The sequence below is a fragment of the Medicago truncatula genome, chromosome 4 (assembly GCF_003473485.1).
Source record: "Medicago truncatula cultivar Jemalong A17 chromosome 4, MtrunA17r5.0-ANR, whole genome shotgun sequence".
NCBI classification, from domain to species: Eukaryota; Viridiplantae; Streptophyta; class Magnoliopsida; order Fabales; family Fabaceae; genus Medicago; species Medicago truncatula.
In genome coordinates, this window is record NC_053045.1 from 51,624,402 (window position 1) to 51,645,935 (window position 21,534).

Genomic DNA, 21,534 nt, shown 5'->3' on the forward strand with positions numbered 1-21,534 from the left:
TTAAATTCAATTGCCTATACAATACTCTTGCTTTCTTATGTGAATAGTCGAAACTAATCTTGACTTAAATAAGTGACCGTTTATTTAAGTGAGGAGAAAAAATCATACCAAATATTACTCCCAGCATAAAGCTTCTTACAAGTTACAATGCTATATATGAGGCGCTCATGCAAAAATAAAATACCCCCATATTACGAATTATAACTGTTTGATTATATTTAATGGGGTAATGACTGCTGTATTTAATTTGATGACTTGTTTTGTATCCCAAAAAAATTAAAGATTTATTGACTCGTTTGAACTTTGAATTGAAAAAATCATGCGCTAACTTTGGCAAACAGATTATGATGCTTTGTGTGTGTGACTGTCTCCTCAACAATTTTCTCAAATCAAGCAAAAAATCCTGAACATGGAGTCGATCATGGTACTCATGATTCATTTTCGGTGGCGTATGGATGGTTAATATGATAGTTGTAATTCTTATGGACCACCGAGCAGTAGTAAATCACAGTTGCACATTTCCAAGAAAAATTCGAACGAACAACTTGAATACAATATACAGTTATGAACTTCAGTAAAAACCACAGAAGTAATTTAACCATTTCCAACAAAAAATTGAAGTCCAATGAAACTGATATCTGTTTGAAATCTTCTGCAGTATCATCTCGTCAATCCCCGGCATTGCTCTCCTGTTCTCTGCGGAGCTTTTTTTGTTGCAACTCATCTTTCAGTCTTTCAATCTCTAGATCCTTCTCATCTACTTTACCTTGCAGCATGAAAACCTGCAAGAAAACCCAATGACTAAGACACACATACAATCTTGGACAATTAAACAAGAATACGATGGTTATATTTGAAACAAGTAATACTAAAGATTTTAAAAGAATGAATATCGGAGTAAATAAACGAGTCCTTGAAAAATAACGGCATAAAAAAATGTACAAACCACATTTACACAATACAAACATGCCTAACGCCATAAAAAATGCCAAATACGATTAACGAAGCTTAGGGGCAGCATTGGTTTATCTACTCTTTTTTGTTAAAATGTTCAACCATGTTATCTACAAAAGCACTTTGTTATTATTTCTTCAGAGGGGTAAGTTGAACCCATGACTTTCTTATCACTCAAACACCTATGTTCCTCCCCCAAACCACCAAGTCACCTTATATCACACTGTATCTGCACAAGAATTTTACCTATTTCATATTAGCATTTGTGACCAATATAAGCATTTCCCCAAGACAGAAGTTTTGTTGAGGTCCTTAAATGGTTTCCTAAAACAATGCTTATCGTCATTTCTCATAAACATTGTTTAGTGAGAAAAAAATAAGTAATGCATAATAGTGATGCAAACATGCAGTGAAATTTTTTAAATCACGGTAAAATATGAAAGTAGGGATAAGTGAAAACCGTTTCATTAGATCTTTCCACATCATTGGTCAATCCATCCATATGCTTCTGCAACTCTGTAGAAAATTTTAAGGGTTAAGATTACACAAATTGCTAATGCATAAAAATCAACCAAAAATTGCATAACTTTTAATCCCTAGTTTTTAATCTTATAACATGCAAATAAAAAGATTCCTGCAGAACATTTAACATTTTGAAACGCCCCAAGTCCCACACAATAATACTATGAAAATTGCTCTTCTCACAACAATTTTTGCTCATTCCCAACACAAAATACTCCTGCGTGAGTTAACTCACGCTAGGCTATTTTGTTGGGAATGAGCAAAATTTGTCGGGAGAAGAGCCGTACCCTAATACTATTAAGTGTTAGATAATAAAGTATTGGGCTTAAGCTATTGGGCCTTTATCATTACTAAGTTCATAGTCTGTTAGGTTTTATATATATTCTCTTATAACCTTTTGTAGTATTAAGCTATTGTTAATAATATTGAAACCCTAGCCGTCATTATTTTTATCTTTGATTTTCTATATTGTTAACACTAAGAATATTAGCAATACACTCTAAACTCTGGGAAATAATTCCCTATTAGAGGTACCCCACACATGTAATTTTCTCAATAATAGTGTTTCAAGCATTTTTGCAATATTATTCTCAATGTATGTTTATTTCAAATAAATAATACTACTATGTATTTACAAATTAACCTGTTTGATGAATCCAATATAGTAACAGAAGAAACAAATAGTCACCAAGTAGCCATGTAATGATATAAAGGGTCATTCGACAAAAAATACCAAACCATAATGTGATGAAATCACTCAACAACTAACCTTCAAATTGATTTCTGAGCTCTGAATTTTGATCTTTCTGCAATGAAAGTTTCATTGCTAATTCATGCATCTGCAGACCAAGCAAAAAGAAATAAAAAAGGTGATATCAGCAATAAACAATATTGACAAATTACGTAGAATAATTTGTGTAGATTTATAGTTAATGTGTGTAATGTTACTTCCAGTCAATAAATACCATAAACTTTGGATTCATCAGTTCAACATATGAAATGTGTATTAATAATTCTCTTTCTCTCATACAACACATATATAGAATGTGGGGAGGGGAAAACCAACTTTGAAATGATTGAGGTAAAGAAAAAAGAAAAAGAAAAAAAACAGTCTATAGTTAAGCTGAGAAGCATGAAGCAAATAAGATAGCAGCACCTTTCCCTCAGAAGCTTGAAGCCCGATCTCTTCATTTTCCTCTTGCAGAGTTTTACATTTAGCCATTAGCAACTTCCCCATCTTGCTTTGGGAAGTAAATTTTACAGCAGACATTTGATCTTGCAACTCCTTTAGTCTTGTGTCCTTTTCCGCAACTAAATTCTATGATGAGATCAGAAGTCTTGTAAAAAAGAGTTGGAATAAACACCAATGTGAATAATGCGTCTATAAACTAATAAACCAATTCCTAATATATGTAGGAAATTGGGGCATATGATGTATATTGCAATAAAAAAACACATTAAAGAATAAAATATCATAAGCCACAAAAAAAGGAAATCAAGACACGGTAAATTTGGGCTATGAAGGGGTCAATATTAGGCATGTCCAAAAGCCAAACACAACTCAGAAACTTATCAAGTTTCCTTCCGATTCATCACTGAAATTAGAGCTAATAACAGTGGTCAGCTGAAAACCTGTTATACATTTAACACCACCCTACAACCTAGAAGTTATCATTTTCATCTGTATGGTCTGCATTTAAGCCAGATAATCAAACTAGAGAGAATTCTTACCCATTTCCACCTCTCTTTTTTTCGAAAAAATTTTGATTCCATTTCCTTCTCTAATGTACTTTCTCCGTCTTTAATTAATATCTATGAAGCATGGACACCCCTAGGACTAGGCGTGTCGCGATGTCCGATACTCCGATGACACTCGTACGACAAGATACATGTGTTGAGAAACGTTGATCAATTAGGAGGTTATAGAAATTAAAGTTGATTACAATGTTTTTAGCTTTTTTGATAGTAGATGAATAAATAAATGTCAAATACTAGGACATCTTGTTTTCGAACTTTTTTCGATGAAATAAATTGCTCAAGTTAAATTCTTATGTTTGTATTTTGATTTTCATTTTAGGCCTTCTGTAAATAAATTAATATATATGTAGCGGTGTCGGTGTCCTGTATTTTTTACATTAGCAGTGTCGGTGTGTTTCTATGTGCTTCATAGATTATAAGCCCCATTTGAAGAAAAAATATGTCCCTAAATATAATAAGCCTCTATGCAAATTACTAGGTGCGTTTATTATTTTTTCCAAACATACCCCTTATTAATGGGAGCCCCTAATAAGGACCCCAAATTAAAGGGACCATAGATGACCCTCATCAAATGGTCTAACATTAAAGGATAACAATATGTTTCTTCACTGTATCTCTGGGTTGATAAAACTATGATGACAACATGGACTAACATTTTACTAGTACAACCTGAATTAAAACATTTACCCTACTTCATGCCAAAAAAACAAAATTGATTTAAAGTTAGAACAGAAGATGAGTAAGAAACCTTTAACCGCGTGAACTCTTCATGGATTACTGGATCTAATAAGAACCTTCTTGCCTGCAATTTAAATAGCAACCAAACATAAGGCAATAATTTCGGGAGCCCATAAGGGAATAAAAGCTTGGTAGTCAATCCCGGACAGCGGCCAGCCCCAAAAGTGGGATAGCGTTAGTGGGATGACCGCTATTTGATAACTTTTTGGACAAATTACATGAATGATACCATAAACATATATTTAATGTGAGATTAAATAGCTGAAAACGCTCGAAACATTTCAAGAAAAGAAATAAAAAAACACAAGTCTTGATGAACACATACATTAAATACCAACAAAACTCAAATGAATGTTCTAGCATGGGAATACAACAACAAAAAACCATGTCTTATCCCACCAAGTGGGGTTGGTTCCATGGATCAAACAATGGCATAATGTTTTATCGTATCTCAATCCACTCATTAATCTCTAGATCCTTCTTAATAGTTTCTCTTATAGTTTTTCTAGTTCTTCTTTTGCCTCTAGTGATTTCACTACCCTCCACCGGATCTACTCTCCTCAATACATAGCTACAGATCTTCTCTCTACATGCCCAAACCACCTAAGCCGAGTTCCTACCATCTTTTCTACAATAGGTGCTAGCTTAACACTTTCCTTAAACAAATTTATCTAGAGATAAACTCAAACACTTGTATGGTAAACAATACCTGCATTGATGTTGGCTTGAGTTGAGCTTTGAGGTCTCGTACAGCAGACTGGAATTGTTTAGAAGACACATAAACAAAATTAAATACTAAAAATAAACTATTTTAGCATACATTGATATAAACCACTAACATCTGTAAAATAATAATAAACAAATTAACATTCAAATATTAATAAATAATTTTAAAATACAAACACCTGACATATGGAAAATGAAAGTAGATTTGAACTTTCTGATCAAGACTCAACAATCATATGGAAAAGTTATAATGCTGAGACCAGAATGAATCGGTTTCAAAATTCCTGACTCTTGGCCTCCATACAGTTCCTATAACGAATTGTGAAATGTGTTGTAATAACAGGGTTTAGAGAGAGAGAGAGAGAGAGAGAGAGAGAGAGAAAGGCTCTCAATAACATTGTATTAGAATCATTTGGATGACCAACGAAATGACAGACGTTAATTTTCTGTTGTGTATCATTGTATGTATGTTGTATTGTATAATGTTTGTATTAATATGATTCGCTTGTTTCAGTTTCATAATATCCATGTTATCAAAACTTATCTAAAGTTCAGTTTCAATATTCATGTTTTACATTTTTAAATTTAAATTTGTTAAAAACTGTGTTATGGGAAAAATTGTACAGAAAAAGATTTAATTCAAACACGGTGGTTACTTTTGGTTACAAAATACTATTAGTGATGCTATTTTTGTAATGACTAATAGTTGGAAGTAGAACAACTCCTAGAGTACTGGTTATAGTATTAGTATTTAGTATTGGCAATACAAACTCATAACCCAAACTGAATGCTAAATCAAATAAAAATGAGTAATGCTATATCGCACGACAGTTTAGTCACACGACATGCACGACAACACAATTTTTCATTACTCATGGTCAGAGACTTTATGGATTTTCAACAAATAAAATAATATAAATTTTGATACAACAGCCTCTCTTTGTCTATCACCCACTCACATTTTTATCCTTGATCGGATTGTTGTGATAGCTTTCTTCATGTATCATGATTTCTGGTATTTTTCTTTCAAAAAAATGATTGGCTTGTTTCAAGGATTTATAGTCTCGTCGTTGTTACCCACTCATTCATGTCTCGCGAATGCCAGTTCCGTTGTCTTTGTCTTCATTGTCGCCGCACGACTACGATTTGCTACTGCGACACCTCTTCCATCGACATCAGAGGATGGGGTAAAACCGGAGAAACTGGTGACTGTCTACGGGGGTACGATGCAGGTGACTGTACAGTGGAGTCGCATGGGAGGAAGAAAGGGAGTTTGATGATTGTGTTTTTCGTTGAGAACAGAGCTTTGTTTTCTACCATCAAACAATTTTAGAGCTTTGGTAGTTAACAGTAAGCCCTTTGTTAAAGGGAACAAAATGATTTTAGAATTTAATATAGTTGACTTGTCAAATGCAAAATCAATCGTGGGATATGCACGAAAAAATGTGTCGTGCTTTTAATCATTTCCCAATAAAAATAAACAATGAAATCATTAAACTCATAAAATTGCTTCCTCAATAAATGACAAATTGAAACCAAAATATATTTTAAAGATATTCTAAGATTTCTATTTTCTACTATATTTTCATTTACAACAAATATATAGTAATACTATATTTTGTAATGTTCCACTGCTTATGATTTAAGCTCATCATAAAAGAATGTTTTTAACATGAGATAACAACAATAAAAAAATAAGCTCCATAAAACATGGCTGGAAAGTAAGCTCTATAAGTATTGCTTGAAAGATAAGATGGATTGAATGCACACTACGCCGAGGTGCTAGTTAGTATAACAAAATGATTTTTGGGAAAAGATTACACACAAACACAACTAAAACATGAAAAATGATTTTTAAAATATCTTAAACAAACAGACCCATAATGACTTGAAAGTTGAGCACATAATATTAATTTGAGTGTAAATTTGAAGTAAATTAATTAATGTTGCATTGATAAAGTAAAACGACACTTGTTGGGGAACAAATTATTTTTGCTAAAGCAACGCTTACTTTGGACTGGAGGGAGTATCAAAGAAGCAAAATATAGTGAAACTCAAGTGGACAACGTGTTTGGGATAAATAAAATCATGTATAGAGAATGAATATCAGATATTCTTGTTAGATGTAAATGAGGGTGAGAGAAAAGACCAGCTACACTCCAATTTCTTCTTATTCTGTTAATTATATATTCTCTCCTGGGGGGAAAAGGATTTACTATAGTTGATGCAAAATAAATAAAACAACACATCCAGATGCTATAAAGAACAGTTTTGAATATTAACTACCTTCAGCTTTGCTATCTCTTGCTCACGTTTAGCAAATGTCACAATGAATGCAACTTCCTTTTTCTTTGCCTTTTCAAGCTGATAACAAATATAAATGTGGAAGGGATCAATAAATATGATCAATGTATAAGGAACCATTTTGAAGCAAAAAATAGAATTTTAGATTCTGAATGGCTGAACCTGATCCGCTAAGGACTCTACTGATGATTTCAGTGCTTGAAGGTAATTAATCACCAATTTGGGTACTAGAAAGCATAAAAAAGAAATAATTTCTCAGGTATATATTTAAAAAAAAAAAAACAACAGTAAATACAACTTGATCTTCAATAACTAGTACATCTATGACATATTACTAGCAAATAATTCACGTACAAACTAACCTGGTGCGGTCCCAGCAGGTATGAATGGTGCATTTTGAAATGCAGAGCGCCAATTCTGAATCTCGTATTGTGCATCCTCAAGTTCATTCTTAAATATACAATGATCCAGCAAACAATTTTAGGAAAGAAAAAGCTATAACTAGGACTGTGATTTTCTGCAGTCGAAAATCAACTGCAAGCAATCACAGACATTCAAAGATCTTATTTGATAAGAAAAGAAGATGCAAGTAAACAAAATACTAGATAATTTTCCAACTGTAGAGGATATGTTTACACCTAGACTGTTATATATGTAACTTTTTAGAGACTCAAATCCAACAGTTAGTTATGTGAACTCTCTCTCTCTCAATGTAGTCAGGATGGAGATCCTACGTAGGATCGGTCGGCCGGTGAACGAACGTAAAACACGAGGAACGTGACACGGTTTGTAAATAGGATCGTTAGGTTTTTGATAGAGTTGAGTGAAATAAATAGAGAAAATAGAGGAAAAACAGAGGAACCAAGCAAAAAAAACAGAGAAAATAGAGGAAAACAGAGGAATCAAGCAAAAAAATAGAGGAAACAGAGGGAAAACAGCAAAAAACAGGGGAAACAGGGCAAAGACGAACCGGAGTAAAGTCTAAGCACGGTCAAGGTGCTTTAGGATGTAGAATCATACGATCCTACGAGTCAGCACTCGATCCTGATTACAATGTCTATGAGCATTTTATTCCACATGATTCATAGAGTTCACAAACATGACTTTGTAATGTGAGCCATACATGAATCTAACCCTAAATGGCCTGTTTGTATTGACATTTCGAGAGCTTATATGCACATTAAATTCCTTAGGCAACAAACATGTTTTGATACATGCGGCAAACGAATAACTAAAATGTATAAATCACATGACTTATAAGTTATAACTACAATCCATTTCCTTCAATAACATAATTTAAAAGAATAGTCCATCAATTTAGTCCCAAAAATACCACCCTTTCTCTAATTTAGTCCCTAAACTACATAAAATCCGTCAATTTAGTCCTTAACATCTTACAGAAGGACTAAATTGACAGATTTTATATACTTTAGGGACTACTTATTTTATTTACATAATATAAGGACTAAATTGAAGTGAATGTGATAGTTTAGGACCAAATTGATGGTTTATTCGAATTTAAAGTTCTTTGAGGCTTGAGCAAACAACATTCATTGTTAAAGAAAAAAAACTTACCAAGCACGAATCAAGTGTTTCCTTACAGTCTTGAAGACTAAAAACATAACAAACAAACAAAATCCAGTCAGAATTTTAGGCTGAAACAGTTTACTTGACGCAGTCTCACAAAACATTCACATTTCAAACGATCTATACTATACCTCTCGCGAAGAGACAAAATCATTCCGGTTGTAACACCAGAAGCAGCTTCTACTTCAGCTGTCGTTTTGGCCTAAAACATGAGCCAACATTACAATTTTCAATTTAAGTTTTCAATAAAACGAATGCTCGAAAAAAAATTGAATAAAATAAAATTTTATTGTGTTACCTTCTTTCCGTAAGGATCATTATCAAAATTTCCATCATCAAATTCAGCAGAAGACCTCTTATGACTTACAGTATCTAATTCATAACGATGAAAGAAACAATAAGAAAATGTTGAATGAATTGAATAGCATTAGCATGTGAATTTTTTTATGAGAAAAGTAAAACCTGAACGCGTTCCGGTAACTCGTTCTCCGAAATCAAATTCCTGCTGTTGAGAAGAATGAAAGAGAAAAGTGAGAAGATGGGTGAAGTGTGAATGAGAAAGGAAAAATCGAGTTGAAAATTACGTCGTCGAGAGTTGGAGAAGACATGGTGAAGCTGGAAAAACCCTAGAATTGGAGAAAAACTGAGTGAAGTAGCTGTTACTAGTACTTGGAGAGGACTGAGTAGAGGTTGTTCTGACGCAAAGTTGAAAAACGGTGAGTGCGAAATAAAATTGCTTTTCTGACATAAAAAAAAAAAAAAAAAACGCAAGTAAATTACATAATTGCCTCCAATGGCCGTTGACTATCGTTGACACCAATAAATTGAACCAGTTCTGCGCTGGTTTTTTTCAGGAAATTTGTCTTGTTTTACCTATAATTTCAACTGGAACCAATAATGCGTTAATGTTTCACAATTGTTTAAAATTCGATAAATTTTCCATATTACGCAACACATTACACGTAATGTACATTAATTTATAATAAAATGTGAAACTCAAATATATTGATATATATATATATATATATATATATATATATATGGGTTTGCTATGATACACCCACTAGTTTTTATTAAGGTGTGTTTTAGCAAAGATATAACTAAAAAGTTGTTAAATATACTTTGAGGTGAATGTTGCTAAAACACACCTTCTAAAAAATAATTGGGTGTGTGTTAGCAACTCCTATAGGCATTTGCTAGGATACATCTATTTATTTTTTAGAAGGTGTATTTTAGCAAGTTATAACTAAAAAGTAATTAAATACACCTTAAGGTGTAGCTTGCTAAAACACTTCCACATAAAAACTAGTGGGTGTGTTCTAGCAAGTTATATATATATATATATATATATATATATATATATATATATATATATATATATATATATATATATATATAATTAGTTAAAGGTTAGTTACATATCACCCCAAAAAAAAATTGGTCATTACATTATATATCCCAAAAAATACGTCAGCGCTTATCGACCAAAATACGGATTAACACCGACCAAAAAGTGTCATATTTCATCTAATAAAAGCAAATCATCTAAATGTTCCAGAACTTCTTCAAATTCGGTGTTTGCTTTAACCGGAGTGTCATCAAACATAATTGGATTGTCCATTTGTTGGTTTTTTTGGTGCAACCGGTCTCTCTTTGTCCAAAATCTCCATGAGTGCCCGGAAACGATCGTGTTGATCCAAGAATTCATAATCCCATGTTTTTGCCTCATCACTCCTATGATTTCTCCACTCCGTGGATGATGGAGGTAGTGGACAACCATCTTTCAACGAAAGAAGGACAAAATGATTTGGGATTAAACCAAGGCAAATCATGTTGCTTTTCGGATTAACCGGAGGCACGCCTCTAAGTGGGGAAAAAGTCTCGGATACTCCGATATCAAGGGTAGTCATCTCCACCACCGGCCTATTCTAACAAGATGCAACGATGTGTCCCATATCCGGCAATGTCAACCATTTGTCGGGAGGTGCAAAGTTACTAGGATTTTTGGGGGATGCAATCCATCCAAAATGTACTTGTAACGGTCCTCGCTCGCATATACCTCGATGTATTTGTTCCTATGCTCTTTCAACTCTTTAATAAGTGTTCTCCGCACCATAGCATGACTTTCTTCCGTCAAACCCACACATTCGGCTATAGCCCTAAACCCACAATGTCCGTCACCAATAACATCCACAATTCCCTCAATGTATGGTCTCATGAATTTTGGCATGTAATACATAGGACTTGATGGATCATAATTTCTTGAAACCAAGCTAGGCTTAGGAACCGAGACCGGAGAAATGCCAATGCGAGCACCTTTTATTTTAGGTTGTGAAGATTTTTTTCGTGGTGAAGATTGACTTTCCGGGTGTTGAGAATCAATAGTCTCCCACATAGATGGGATCCTACGTGTTGTTTTTGGTGTAGTTTTGATTTTTTTTGGGAGCTCCTTTGGTTGACACCTTTCTTCGAGGTGGTGACAACATTGTGGTCTCCGAAAACGCTAACAACCGCATACCTTTTTTGATTTCTAGTTTCATTTGGAACGGAACTCTTTCGAGACGTTCTTGGATACCACGCCACTCCTCTGCGACCGAAAACAAATCTTCATTACTTTCTTCTTCACCCATATACAACTTATGTCAATGCGGGTGCATCTCATCCAATCGAATGGGCTTGTTGTGACGGATTTGCATATCAATGAAGCATGCACAAGGTAGGCCATACGACGTCCTTTGAACACAACCGCAAGTTTTCTTCTCGATGCACAAGGTTTCCCTAGCACGCGCTTCTTCCACAAAAATAAAGTTCATGGCTTGTCTAGACATGTGACCCCCCAACCCGGAGTACAAAGTGACATCTTTGTACCTATGTTCCAAGACCGTAACGCTCCTACCAAACGATGATTGTATCTCCCCAAATTGGTTTGCCAACATCTCATCTATTTTTTGCCAACAAGTACCCAAATCACCTTTGGAGGTGGACAAATATTCCTTCACCACACCATGAGCTCCTTCAACTCTATTCGTGGTCATACACCCAAGATGTAACACAAGATCCGTCCATTCCCTCACTAGTTTGTCCTTAAAAGTATTCAAAATGGTAGTTTCAACATATTCAAGAAACTTTGGATGATCCTTACAAGCATCTTGGAATTCCACTAGATTACTCGCATATAACTCTTGAGTAGGAGATTCAACCAATTTTTCCCATGCATCAAATATGGTATCAACTAACTTACTATGATTCTCCTTGTCGACAATCTTCTTTTGCCAATCCACCACAACAACATTTTGTTTAACTTTGCAATCGGTGATGATTCTTGATCTGACATTTTTGTCAACATGGAAATAACAAAGTATTGCACTACTATCGGGGAGAACATTTTCTACGACCTTCATCATACTCGGGTCCCTATCGGTCACTACCACCTTAGGCATATCACTATTTGGTTCAAGAAGTTTAAGCAACATTTGCAAAGCCCAAGTAAAGTTATCATCCTTCTCCGACGTCGTAAATGCAAAATCAACCGAATATGTCAAATATGTTGAGGTGACTCCAACTATTTCAAACAATGGCATTTTCTACAAGTTGGTTTTATATGTGGAATCCATTATCAAAACAGTCAGAAAATTGTTAAACAACTTTACCAATGTTGGATGAATCCAAAATATGTCTTGAACGATTTGACTTTCCTTTTTTCCTCTTATGTAATGAACATATTCATTCTCTTCCAACTTTGAGATTAAATATTGCATCTCCGTCAAGTCACCCCTTTTTGCCTTTTTGAATTTGTCACGTTCATTGTAGACTTGCTTGGTATTTGTGATGGACTATTTCCTTTTCTTCTTCAAATTTGTCAAAATATTTTTTGGTTTCACCGAAGAATCGGTCAAGTTATGTACAATCTTCTTGTCGTCCTCCATTAATCTTCCGGTAAGAAGGTGCCCTGCTACATAACGCACCATCTCATGGTTGTGAACTCCATTAAGAATAGCCAATTTCCAAGCATTGTTTTCCCTCACGACATATCCATGCACCTTGAACAAACATCCACATTTTCTTGATCTCGTTGCTTCATGCTTCACTTTTCTCTTCGGTAATTTGTGCTCGCCGCTCCGTTCACAAACCAACTCCAACATTGCATTTCTACCTTCACAAGATCTTCTAATGATAACCGTAAATCCAGCCCTATTTGCTTATTGACGGACCCAACCGAGCAATTCCTCTTTATCTTTCCATGTATCTCGTGTCGAAAATAAACGAGCCGTGTTTACTTCGTTTTCACGAAGTTTACACACATCGGAATTGACGCTTGAAGCGTCTACTTTAACGAAAGCTTCAACCTTCACGGAAGCTTCGATCTTAATGGGAACTTCAACCTTAACGGAATCGACAACACTAGGTTTTCGATCACCCGGATCATCATCCGCATTCTCAACCGTATCTATAAATAAACAACATATAATTTATAAACTAATTAATACATATGTATCTAATATCATATAATAACAGAAACAAACCAAAAAAACAAAAGAAAAAAAAATTGGCAGTAGCACTGCCAAATGAAGTTTTGAAAAAATCTCTAAGTTACCAGCGACAGTTAACAACCGCTCACACCCAGCGGTAGTTAACTGCCGCTACAGCTCGTGACAATACAAAAAAAAAACCAGAAAAATCAATCAAATGTAATGGACTTTAACGTTGAAATACCTGTTCTTTGATGCATATTGTGTGTAGAAACGTCCTAGCAATCGATCAACAATGAGTTGGAACCAAGATTTTGACACAAAATTTTTGAAATGGGATTTTTTTGAGGTATGGTATGGAGATGATTAAGGTGATGAGTGAATAGGAGGTAGGGCTTTTCTGGTTTTAGGGGGAAAAAGGAACAACAGTTAACTACCGCTGAGCCCCAGCGGCTGTTAACTGTCGCCGGTTCTACCAACGGTAGTTAACTACCGCTGTGGGCATTAACGTATTTTACTTATGTCTATATGAAGTTTTCTATGTCAAAAAAGCAATTTTCAGTGCGAAATTACTCTAACTTGTCTGAACAAAGAAATGAAAATTGGGCTTGGGCTTCAGAGAGATGAAAACGAGAGGGAATTTCTGATCGCATCCCACCATACTTCTCGAGCACCCTACCAATTTCTCATTTTATCCTGTTTAGATTCTATAATCTAAAATTTAAAGGCGTGCTTCAAATTATAGAATCTGAATCATGTCAATATATGATTCAGGATCAGGCTCAGGCTCCTTTTCCATTTCTGCAGTTGCGCTTTTCAACCTAAAATACTAGACCCCACCCCCAAATTTGAATCTTGCTACAAGTCTACAACCACTAAACAAGATATTAATTTGCATTTGCTCAAAAATTTGGTGTTTCATTTGTGTTTTTTTTTTGTTTGGGTATTGGACTTGTTCGGATTTTAGATATTAAAACATGTTCTTCGGCATTTTGGATTCTAAAATCCGAAATAGGCTCGAGGATACTGAGTTTTGATTTATCTGAGAATTTAGTTTAGTATTTTGATTTGTCTCTATATTTTGATTTATTTTAGATATGGATGCATACCCAACTACTTTAGAGGTAGCAGGATGGCCATGACCGTCACAACTAGGTAGGAGCGCGCGAGGAAAGCCAGCCGTGACAGACTCAGACCATCTCAAGATCCATAGCCTCACAAAGTCCTCGATCCTAAGATAGAGTTGGTGCATGAGGAGGACTTGATATTTTCATGCTTACTTGGCATCTTAACTCAAAGCTTATTTGATTGAGCAATTATGTAATGAGCTAATTTTAAAGAAATGATGTATGTACAACCATTTTTTAAAAAATTTCTCTCATACTTAATTTATTGTTTTTACTTTCTAATTTATAGAGATAGAGGTTGTTGAGTAACAAACTTCAATAATTGATTGGAGTTTAGATGGAAATCATTGTACGATTATTTTTTATGAAGATCCTGTCTGAACAATCAAAGGTCTTTTTCGAGTTAAGCTTCATAATCATATAACCTTTCTTGCTTTTCAAGTGAGTCATGGTATAAATTGCTTCATGTAAAACCAAAATATTGCCACTAGTGCATTTTCTCGGGACAAAACTGATTTGCTAAGGGGATATAAGAAGAGGAAGTAGTTTGTGGAGGCATTGGGAGATGATATTCGTCACAATTTTGTAAATGACATTACAAAGGCGCGAAAGTCCTATTAAAAAAAGACAAATTCTATGGTACATCCAACATTTTGAGTGTACCGGTACATCAAATATTAAATTAATAATTAAATTGATTGTTTTTTGAAGAAAAAATAATTATTTTCTATCATTGACAATTATAATAATTAAATCTTATTTACCAAAAGCGTGATGAAATAAAATTTACTTTTTCTTTAATTTTTATTGCTCATAATGAAGAATATTGATTATTTTTTATGAGAAAATGTTAAAAATTTAATATAATTTATATAAACAATGAAATGATATTTTTTTTTCATGAGATGGTGTTTTCTAAAATATAAATAATGACAAATAACAACTTATTTCATAAAATAATCATTAATTTATAAATTTATGAAGCAGAGTATCGGTACACCTCAATTTATAAGGTGTACCGTAGAACCTCCCTTAAAAAAATCACGTGCGATGCTTTTATATCAAGAAAACTCACATAGACTTGTCAGAGATGTCCATTTCCTTTTTTTCTTTTCTTTTTGAGATGTCCATTTCCTTTTTTTTTTTTTTAAATCTAAATTCTCAAATCCAAAATTCTTAAAATTAAGGTATCTAAATTTTCGTTGCAATATCTTCATTGAGGAGAAATGGTTTAAATGGATGATTCCAAAACACTTGGCCATTAATGCTTCAATGTGAGTCATGATGAATAAACACAAAAATATTGTTCATCTCTAATAATGGAGTCGAACTTATGGTCCGCACAGTCACAAAGTATTACATGAAGACCAATTTAAAAAGAAAAATAAAAAAAATGACTGATCCAAAAAAAAGTTCAGCTAGAAGGACTTAGACGTAATTTTGTTAAAAAAATAGTTATTAACTTCATATATACGATGCAAAATAAAGATGACACATTCATACGGATAATATTTTGTTTTCTCAAAAATATTGTTTATACCAATAATTGTTTTGTATCAAGTTTTGGTCCAATCGACCGAACTCATATTATGAAGAGTTAGTCAATTGAGTATAAACTGAATGACAAAGTAACTAAAGACCGACTTATCACAACATTGACCAAACTTAATAAATACTCCATCTGTTCCTTTTTAATTGTCATTTTTTAACATTTTACGTAAACTAAGACAATCAATAAATATTATTACTTTTGATACAATTGTTTTTACCTTTACTATAATGGTCTTATTAATTTAATATTTCATTTCATATGTTTCCCTCTCTGCAATAAATATCTAAAAGTAATTTTGGTAAAACAACATTTAATGTTGCATTGAACTTTGAAAGTGACAATTAAATAGTAACAAATTTTTTCTCTAAAAGTGACAATTAAAAAGAAACGGAGGGAGTATGTTATATGTTGTTCTATGCGCTCAAAAGCACATGCTCCATTAAGGTCCCGGACTCATTTTCCTATAGCATGCCGAACCCTAATTAAGGTATATTTCATCTTTCTACTTTTTTTTCTCTTACTCTTTTGCATGTATCTCTCCCTCCTGTCAAACACCACAATATAGAGGATATCCACCAGACCACCACCTTCGCAGGAAATTATTCACCACCATCAACCAAACCATTAGTGTCTTCTATTCCTTCTTTCAGCCAAACCATTGTGTTGTGGAGTATAAGGAGCAGTGACTTCATGCACAATGTCATTGTCTTCACAAAACTTCTCAAACACCTTTGAGGTATACTCACCACCACCATCAGTTCTTAAAATCTTAATGGATTTACCACTTTGTTTTTCCACTAAAATTTTAAACTTCTGAAACATATCAAATGCTTCACTTTTGGCCTTAATCAAATATAACCAGAGTTTTCTGCTAAACTCATCAACAAAACTGATAAAATATTTGTTGCCCATAATGAAGGAACCTCTAAAGGTCCACACACATCTGAATATACAACATTAAGCAGCTCCTTTGATCTACTTGCTGCACTTGAACTGAATGTACTTCTAGGTTGCTTGCCCAGCAAGCAAGTATCACAAAATGTGTTAAGTATCTCAATGTTAGGTGTTATACCCTGTTTTTGGACCTAAAAATACTGGGCCCAATTTCATTTCAAACTTTGTCAATTATCAAATTTCAACTGCACATTCAAATTGTCTCTGCCTCGCAGTATTTTCAATCACAATTTTACCTATGTTTTTCTTGCATAAAACCTTTCGAAATGTCTTTACTTGTCTTGTAAGTCATTCAAAAGTGTCTCTGAATCATTACATTGTTTTTTCTACAGTTTATTTCAAAATTTGCAAAAAGTCGTACAGAAGGGTATTTTGGTCATTTCCTGCAGTGGGACCCATTTTCATCCTTGAGACTGTCTCTGAGTCTTTTCAGATTGATTTTTAACATTTCATCAGTAAACCTTGTTAAATTCATTTCAAACTTGCATCTGAGTCAGTGTCAAGTCAATTTGAATCTGTTTAGGTCATTTTTAGCCCTAGGGGCATTTTGGTCATTTCACACAAAATTTCGGCATAGAGAGGTTACTTTGAAGTACCTCATTTAAGCCATTGATTCGTTTTAGTCCGTTTTGTCAATTTTATCTTTTGTTTCGCTTTACGTTTGGTCAAATTACGTTTTTTATTCAATTTTATTTTTAATTGCATTTTGGTCCCTCAATTGAGGTCCCAAAATTGCATTTTTTGTCCAAACAGTTTTTAATTTCATTTCAGTCCTTACTTTCATTTTCCAGTCCTTTTTTATTATTTTTTTTGCAGAAAAGGTCCCAGGGGCATTTTTGTCCAGAATTTTCGCACACTTCAGTCTCAGTCCAGATGGCATTTTCTCATTGGCCCACAAATACACATGGCAGGCTATAAATAGATGTGTCAGATCCAAATAAAAAAAAAAGGAATCAGTCACATCACAAAAACAGAAATTTCTTTCTCTCTCCAAAATCAGTTAGATCCAAAACAGAAAATCACCAAAAATCTCCAAGAACACCAAGAACAAATCTTCACAAAATCAACAAATCCGAACCGGAATCATTCAAAACCACCGCGAACCACCACACCAACACCAAATCCGTACCGGATTTTCGAGCAAAAGCGGCACCACCGGAGCATAACGCGCGCGCGCGGCGGAGAGAAGAGGAGGCTCGGATTTTTCCTCCGTTTCACGACGACGGTAACACTTTTTTCCCTCGTTTTCGCGCATATACACATGTGAAAAGTTTGTTACGGATATGTATCGGTAGATCTAGGCTTGTACGTTCGGATTTTGAAAATTCTAAGGCCGGATTCGGACACTAGAGCAAAAAGGATATCTAAATCCGTGGTTTCTTTTTCAAAAAAAGTGTGAAAAAATTTTCAAAGAAAAATGTAGATCTAGTCCGAATCGAACCTTTCTCGCTAAAACTAGTGCCAAATTTGTGTAGAGGAGGAGGAGACGAAGCTTTTGGTATAAAAATTTTGAAAAAAAAAAGAAAAAATTTCCGACGCGGTGGCGCCGCCGCCGGAAACCGGCCGGCCACCGCGCCGGAAAAAGCTCCGGCCGCCACCTCCTCCATCAGCTCCGGCGTGTTGATTTTAGAGAGAAGGGAGAGCTTCTCTCTCTAAGTTTAACTTAGAGAGAGAAGAGGAAAGAAATTGTGAGATTTTTGTGAGAGAAATCCTTTTTATACTCCCTCCGATCCCACGCGCGTGCGTGCTCTTGTTGTGTTCCCTCGCTCTGTGAACCATCAGATCTGGATTGTTCCAAGATCTGATGGCTGCTGTGTGTTTGATTTTGAATCCTGTGCATGACTTTTTGTGTGAAATATGGTATATCTTCTGTTTGAACCGTTAGATCTTTGATCTAACGGTCACTGTGCTCCCTGCATTTTACACTATCTTTTATGCTTTTTTCTGGACCCTTTGATCTTTGATCAAATGGCTGTGATGTGATCTTGAGGGCTTGATCTGGACCTCTGGATTCATCCAACGGTCCAGATTAAATCCTGCTGAGTTTTTTTTTTTATTGCTTTTTAATTGTGTTTTAAATACCTTTTTTACACTTTCTTGGTGTTTTATGCTTCTAAAAAATTTTCTAAAAATATTTCCCCATCATTTTGATTTTTCCTCTAAGTTTTAGAATTTATTTGCTTATTTTTGCATTTATTTTCTTTATTTTGTTCTTTTAATTCTTGCTCATTAAATTTTATTGCATATTCATTTGGTGCATTTTTTATCATTCCCATTATATTTTTCTTTGTTTCACTAACATTTTGTTCCTTATGTGACTTCACTCATAGCATTTCACTATCTCCTCCACTTTCTTTAGCTTAGCATTTATTTTTGCAAATTTTAATTCATTCGGTGATGTAATTTGTTATCATTGGTTTGTAGCTTGGCAAAGAGGCCATAGAATGTATTTGGGCAATTTTTGTAATATGGACTATGGACACTATGGCGCACCGGCACGCACACACTCACCCTAGATGTATGCCTAGGATTGCATGTGTAGATGTATGGCTAGGATTGCATGGTTAGATGAATGCATAGGTTTAAACACTTAGAGAAAATCCAATTTTTTCCAAAAAATATGCAAACAAGTTCGCTTCAAATATTTTTCATAAAAATGGAGTCAAAACTCCAACAATTTTTCACCTTTTATTTTCTTAATAAAATTCTCAACTAAATCTAATCATTTAGACTTTTTTGCAAAATCACTAAACAAACCCTCACTTTTTCATACTCTAATGCTCATGAAGCCTCTCAATCCCCTTCTTCAAATCATTTTCAAAATTTAAAATCAAACAATTAAAACAAAAAAAACAACAAGTCTTTTTAGCAAGAACTACGCCGGTTTTGATCCCGTAAAACGGTACGTAGGCAAGGGACTTTAACCCCTCCAAGCCGAAATAAAATCAAATTCTACTTCTTCTCACCCCCATTCTTCACTCAAATAAAACTTCTTTTCTTTCAATAAGTAGGCAATAAAAATAAAGCGTAGAAATCAACTTAGGAGAGCGGCTCTTATGGAGTACCATAATCGCTCCGGGTGCCTAACACCTTCCCGTAGCGAAAACGACCCCCGAACTTAGAATCTAAGGGTTTTTCTCAATTTTGCCCTTCCCAAGAAAAAAATAGAGAATATCAACGGTCAAAAGGTTCAAGTCCAATTAATGGCTTGGCACCCAAAAACCATGATAACAGAAATGGCGACTTCACTGGGGATTCTTTTTAGCGGGTCGCGCCTAGTTTTCCTTAGTTTATATTTACGCTTTGTTTTATTGCTTACATATGTGAATACTTGTTTATTTTCATTTGACGTGTGGGGTGAGAATATCAAAAGTCCTATACCCGGACTGAGTGAACTTATGTTTAGGTAGAGATATAATCGACAATTCGATCCGGGGGTTGCCTCGTGTATTGGATTATGCGATCAATCTCACATAGCTGAGGCATTTTGAAGGTGATATTGTCGGCGTGTGTTGTCATGCTTAGGCACTTCACTTTCAATTGTTCGACGAAGCTATGAACCGTAGTTACCAAACCCATCCTAGCCTTTTTAGGACGTAGTGCGGTGGCTAAATTGAGTGTTGTCTCAAACTTTAGTCGTCACGCGATACTACACTCAAACTAGACCTTCTCACAAATAATCATGGAACGGGTGTCGTCCTGTACTACCATGATATATGTGAGAGAGGTTGCAGTTTGGGAACTGTGTTAGAACCTTGGTTACTACTATCCAAAGCCTTAGTTCACCGGACGCCGTGTCCATCCATGGCCCTGTTACTTTGAATCTCAACCCACCTTGTTCTTTGTAACTAAACAAAACAACCATGCATACATGCATTCATGCATAAGTTTTTTTTCACGCATACATCGAAGATTTTTTTAGACAGATCGAAACATTGTAAGACACCGCAGGTGTGAACTTGTATTCATAAGTTTACCATTGTAAAACCTTATTTTTCTTGTTTAACAGTGTTTACAATGTTTCGAATTTGTTTAAAAAGTCCTTCGATGACATTAAAAAGAGTCGTTTTTGCATTTGCATCTGCATATCATGCATCATATGCATCATACATCGGTCACAAAGGCTTCCAATTGCTCACTACTTCCTGGTTCCTCTGCCACAGTTTGAAAAGTGGCTCGTGCTCAGAAGGTCTACGAACCTGATAGAATCGATCGAACCAGAGAGTACAGAAGAAGGAAAAAGGCTATGGAAGAAGAGAACGCTCAGCTCCGTACCGAGTTAGCCACTCTAAGGGAGGAATTGGCTAAAGCTAATGATGTCATGACTGCTCTGCTAGCCGCTCAAGAACAATCAGCTACGGCTATCCCTATAGCCACAGCTGCACCGGTGACTACAAGCGTGCTCCCAACCACATCTGCAGACGCTCGCTTTGCTATGACAGCTGGGTTTCCGTATGGGCTTCCACCGTTCTTCACTCCCAGTACTGCAGCTGGCGTTTCTGGTACTGTCAATAATGGCCAGATTCCTGGGAAGAACCATGTCTCTGTCAATACCACCTTGCCTCAGACAACGGCCACTCTGGATCGATTGAGCTATCAGGGAACTCCCTTGGGAATGAGCACCATTCTGGTTAAAGCCTTCGACGGATCCCGTAAGAACATTCTTGGGGAGATAGATCTGCCAATAACTATCTGTCCCGAAACCTTTCTGATCACGTTCTAGGTCATGGACATCAATGCTGCTCAGCTACCTCCGTCGTACACGTATGCGCAATACTCTCAGCATCCCTTCTTTCCACCATTCTATCATCAGTATCCTTTGCCATCAGGTCAACCTCAGGTA

The 21,534-nt window shown here is 35.1% G+C and overlaps 1 protein-coding gene across 3 annotated transcripts; it reads right to left on the bottom strand.

The window, feature by feature from the left end:
• Window positions 1-456: 456 nt before the first annotated feature.
• On the bottom strand, window positions 457-9,329 carry LOC25480886 (FKBP12-interacting protein of 37 kDa). 3 transcript variants are annotated; one of them, XR_003008393.2, is made up of 15 exons: window positions 9,174-9,329; window positions 9,052-9,094; window positions 8,888-8,961; window positions 8,721-8,791; window positions 8,578-8,614; window positions 7,365-7,452; window positions 7,165-7,229; window positions 6,985-7,062; window positions 4,682-4,729; window positions 3,983-4,036; window positions 2,633-2,794; window positions 2,246-2,315; window positions 1,415-1,470; window positions 1,201-1,278; window positions 457-782 (listed from the first exon to the last, which is right to left on the bottom strand). XR_003008393.2 is itself a non-coding variant. In XM_024774338.2 (14 exons), the coding sequence occupies exons 1-14, from the start codon at window positions 9,195-9,197 to the stop codon at window positions 669-671; spliced, it is 981 nt and encodes a 326-aa protein (XP_024630106.1). In that variant the 5' UTR covers window positions 9,198-9,329; the 3' UTR covers window positions 457-668. The 3 variants fall into 3 exon arrangements, 2 of the variants coding, with proteins under 2 accessions (XP_024630106.1, XP_024630105.1); XM_024774338.2 differs by lacking the exon at window positions 1,201-1,278 and having other exon boundaries at window positions 9,052-9,091; XM_024774337.2 differs by lacking the exon at window positions 1,201-1,278.
• Between the last annotated feature and the right edge of the window lie 12,205 nt (window positions 9,330-21,534).

Bases quoted from the DNA above. Each gene is read 5' to 3' on its own strand.
- LOC25480886 (XM_024774337.2), bottom strand. From the start codon at position 9,197: ATGTCTTCTCCAACTCTCGACGAC. The intron at 9,095-9,173 runs GTAATTTTCAAC...TCTTCTCAACAG, and splicing joins CTTCTCCAACTCTCGACGAC to CAGGAATTTGATTTCGGAGA. The intron at 8,962-9,051 runs GTTTTACTTTTC...GTTATGAATTAG, and splicing joins AGTTACCGGAACGCGTTCAG to ATACTGTAAGTCATAAGAGG.